This window comes from Plasmopara halstedii, assembly GCF_900000015.1.
Source record: "Plasmopara halstedii genome assembly, contig: Scaffold_658, whole genome shotgun sequence".
NCBI classification, from domain to species: domain Eukaryota; phylum Oomycota; class Peronosporomycetes; order Peronosporales; family Peronosporaceae; genus Plasmopara; species Plasmopara halstedii.
Window position 1 is genome coordinate 15,793 of NW_020187575.1, and position 2,930 is coordinate 18,722.

The 2,930-nt window shown below is 42.9% G+C and overlaps 2 protein-coding genes across 2 annotated transcripts in view; one reads left to right on the forward strand and one right to left on the reverse strand.

Annotated features, from left to right (window-relative positions):
- Positions 1-1,920: 1,920 nt before the first annotated feature.
- Positions 1,921-2,508, reverse strand: PHALS_14671 (uncharacterized protein). The gene has a single exon (XM_024728903.2). It carries the CDS (start codon positions 2,425-2,427, stop codon positions 2,218-2,220), a length of 210 nt encoding a protein of 69 aa, XP_024579334.1. The 5' UTR covers positions 2,428-2,508; the 3' UTR covers positions 1,921-2,217.
- PHALS_13198 (RxLR-like protein) overlaps positions 2,507-2,930 on the forward strand; it is a gene marked incomplete at both ends in the record, with an annotated part of 492 nt that continues 68 nt past the window's right edge. Inside the window, one exon of the mRNA XM_024728904.1 lies at positions 2,507-2,885. Within this exon, the coding sequence (XP_024579335.1) occupies positions 2,507-2,885 (379 nt within the window). The remainder of the gene's footprint in view (positions 2,886-2,930) is intronic.

Here is a 2,930-nt window from a genome sequence, read left to right on the forward strand (position 1 = left end):
TGGAACAGGATCCGACGGAAGGCCCCATTCTGAACTTGGTGTTCTTACTTGGGCTCAATTCAGGTGATGTAGATTCTTTTGAATGGTTCTGTCTTCGAAGTGGAAAAACAATAAGCGAGTAAAATTTGCGCAATTAAGAGTAGTGACTGCAATCCATCATTGATTCGTCCCTACGTCTTACAGCAATTATGTATTATAAATAATTCGGCTATTTAAGACGCTGTATCATATGCGACAAGGTGATTGCGTAGTGGGGGACGTGACTTGGGGTAGAAAAGTCCTTGAGAACCTCGAGCATCAATTTGCAATGGTCCGTCGCAATTATTAATCATGGCTGGGACAACATCACTGCCAATCGATTAATATCTCCCTCACTCAACAAATCAATTAAACTGCTGCCTTCGCTTAGCGTCGTAAATTACAAGTCCAGAGCTTACTTCGCGACACACACAAGTCGAGTGGCATTTAGTATTATCATTAGTAGTAGTAGTAGTAGTAGTAGTATTGGTAATAGTAGTAGTTTTGGTGATAGTAGTAGTAGTGATATTAGTACTAATAATAATACCATTAGTAGTAGTAGCAGTAGTAGTAGCAGTAGTAGTAGTAGTAGTAGTAGTAGTAGTAGTAGTAGTAGTAGTAGTAGTAGTAGTAGTAAGAGTGATAGTAGTAGTAGTAGTAGTATTTTACACTGCTGGATCAGTAGATGGATGAAGTACGAAGTGATTGTACGACGTGCATGTCAAAGCGCTGCATTTAGGTGTTAAGTGCAAGTCATTTTTGTTTCTCCGTAAGCCGGAAAATGCAGCTACCGATCTTGCTCTGCCTCTGAAACCATCTTCATCATAATTTTTCTAATCGTTTTTCAAAGCATCATTGTCGACTCTGCGGTTCAACACTTCCTCAGCGGCTTCCTTGTAGTCTCCTGTTGTATATCCAAAAGCTGCCTTCTCATATCAATCCGGTTGCTCTTCACCCGTCGGGTAAATTTTGCGAGCCGATCATTCAATATGATTTATGATAAGGTCGAAGTATATTTTATCACGTAGTAAGTAAAGTATTACCTCTAAAAGTTTCTATTTTGACAATCTAACAAACTCAAGATGCAGCACAGAAATTATGTATGCTGAAACGATTAGTTGCGGTAGGAACCCATGCGAACACACAATGCACGTTCAATACACCAGTAGACGCACTTCTGCATTGTTCTTGGCTCTTCAAGACAACGACACTTCAAGACAAAACAGCCATCTGTTGAGTTGCGCCATTGATCTTTTAAAATTTCGCTGCTGGGATTCAATTAGTGATGTGAAGACGACAAAGGCATTTCAGCAAGCGTAAAAGAATAGCGATAGGCTCAACATGACTTTGCTTTGGAATGGCGAGACATGCAACACCTGCTTTTTAGTCCTAGTCAGCCATATATTGTATTGTTAGCCTGCAGATTTGACACATCTCAAGAGCTCAAATTCGATAGGACGATGGAGAGTCCTCCACGTACAATGCCTTGCTATTTCACGAAGTGACAAACGACGCAACTATAGATTTGAAATCGCTACTTTATCTTATGCGAGAGATAATATTTGTATTTTGTATACTATTCTGATTGCGATGCATTCCTGCTTTGCTAGCTTAATTCTTTAGAGGTGAAATTTGACTTGAGTGAGGATTGGATCGCAAATGTGTTTCCGCGAAAACAATGTCAAAAGCTCGTAAATGTAAGCGAGCGGTCAATATAATCGCGGATCATCTTCACACAAACGTCTCAGCTAGTTCACGGCTTTTACGTCACGTATGTGTTAGCAGAATATTCCAGGAACTCCTTAATCTTTAATTTTAGTATTACCCTTGTTTAGCGATTCTCGCACATGGTGCTTTTTTTGCACTATGCGACGGCCTCGTCAAGCCGTAACGTGCGTGTGTTTTTGTCGACCGATTCATTGTCGATATTTGTTTGGATTTAATCATCCTTGATACTCGGATTAACCACCTGACAACTTTTTTGCGACAGACGAGAGGGCTTTGGATGTGTTGAATCAGGGGATCTTGTTGATCGGAAAAGACTGTTACAAACACGATCTGTACAGGGAGTGCAGGCTTATGCGTTGTCGCTTCAGGCAACTGATAACACCTGCATGCGCTCTCCCAAACACTAAACCGTTGTTCGTTTAGCAATCCTCATATATGATTGAACAATATAAAAGTGCATGTTCGATTCAACTATCGCTGTGCAAAGTGCACAGGGCAACTAAAATTCAAGATCATGTACAATAAATCTTGCACAGAAGAAGCATGTTTCACATTGGACATTCCTTTTACGTCAACGCGACAATCTGAACAAAGCCGGTGAGCTGGAGCACCGACTTGTTCATCGAGCAATTCCTCGATGTACGTGCATTCGGCACCATTGAGCCCTGAAATGTAGCTCATTCAGCAATTTGCCAAGTTCAGCCTAAGACTTTGCCAATTGGACCCAACTTCCAATACAACTTTCCGCACTTAAACAAGTATGCACGTCTCCCGTATCATCGCACACGTTGCTTTAGCGACAGCCATCGCCGCTTCGACGGCTAGAATCACTGATGCCGCTTGGGGCTGGACGACCGAAGACACCAGCGAGTTGAAATCCAATCAACTTGAAAACTATCACATTCAGCGTAATTTGGGAGCTGGTGGAGGTCTTCGTGGCACGGAGGAGCAAACTACTCCGACTAACACTCCCGGCTCCGAAACTTCTATGCCGGCTGACACCCCATTCTCTGGAAACCCTGCTAATTCTTCGCCGAGTAGCACCCCAAATCCTGGATTTCCAACTTCGATGCCAGGCAGTCCCCCACCCGGATCTATGTCACCTAGCAATACTCCGTCACCCGGTGCTCATACTCCAGGTAGCAGCACCCCATTCTCTGGAAACCCTGCTCATGCTTCGCCAA

What these genes read in the sequence shown, in the direction of transcription:
- PHALS_14671 (XM_024728903.2), bottom strand. Translation starts at nt 2,427, where the DNA reads ATGAGCTACATTTCAGGGCTCAATGGTGCCGAATGCACGTACATCGAG.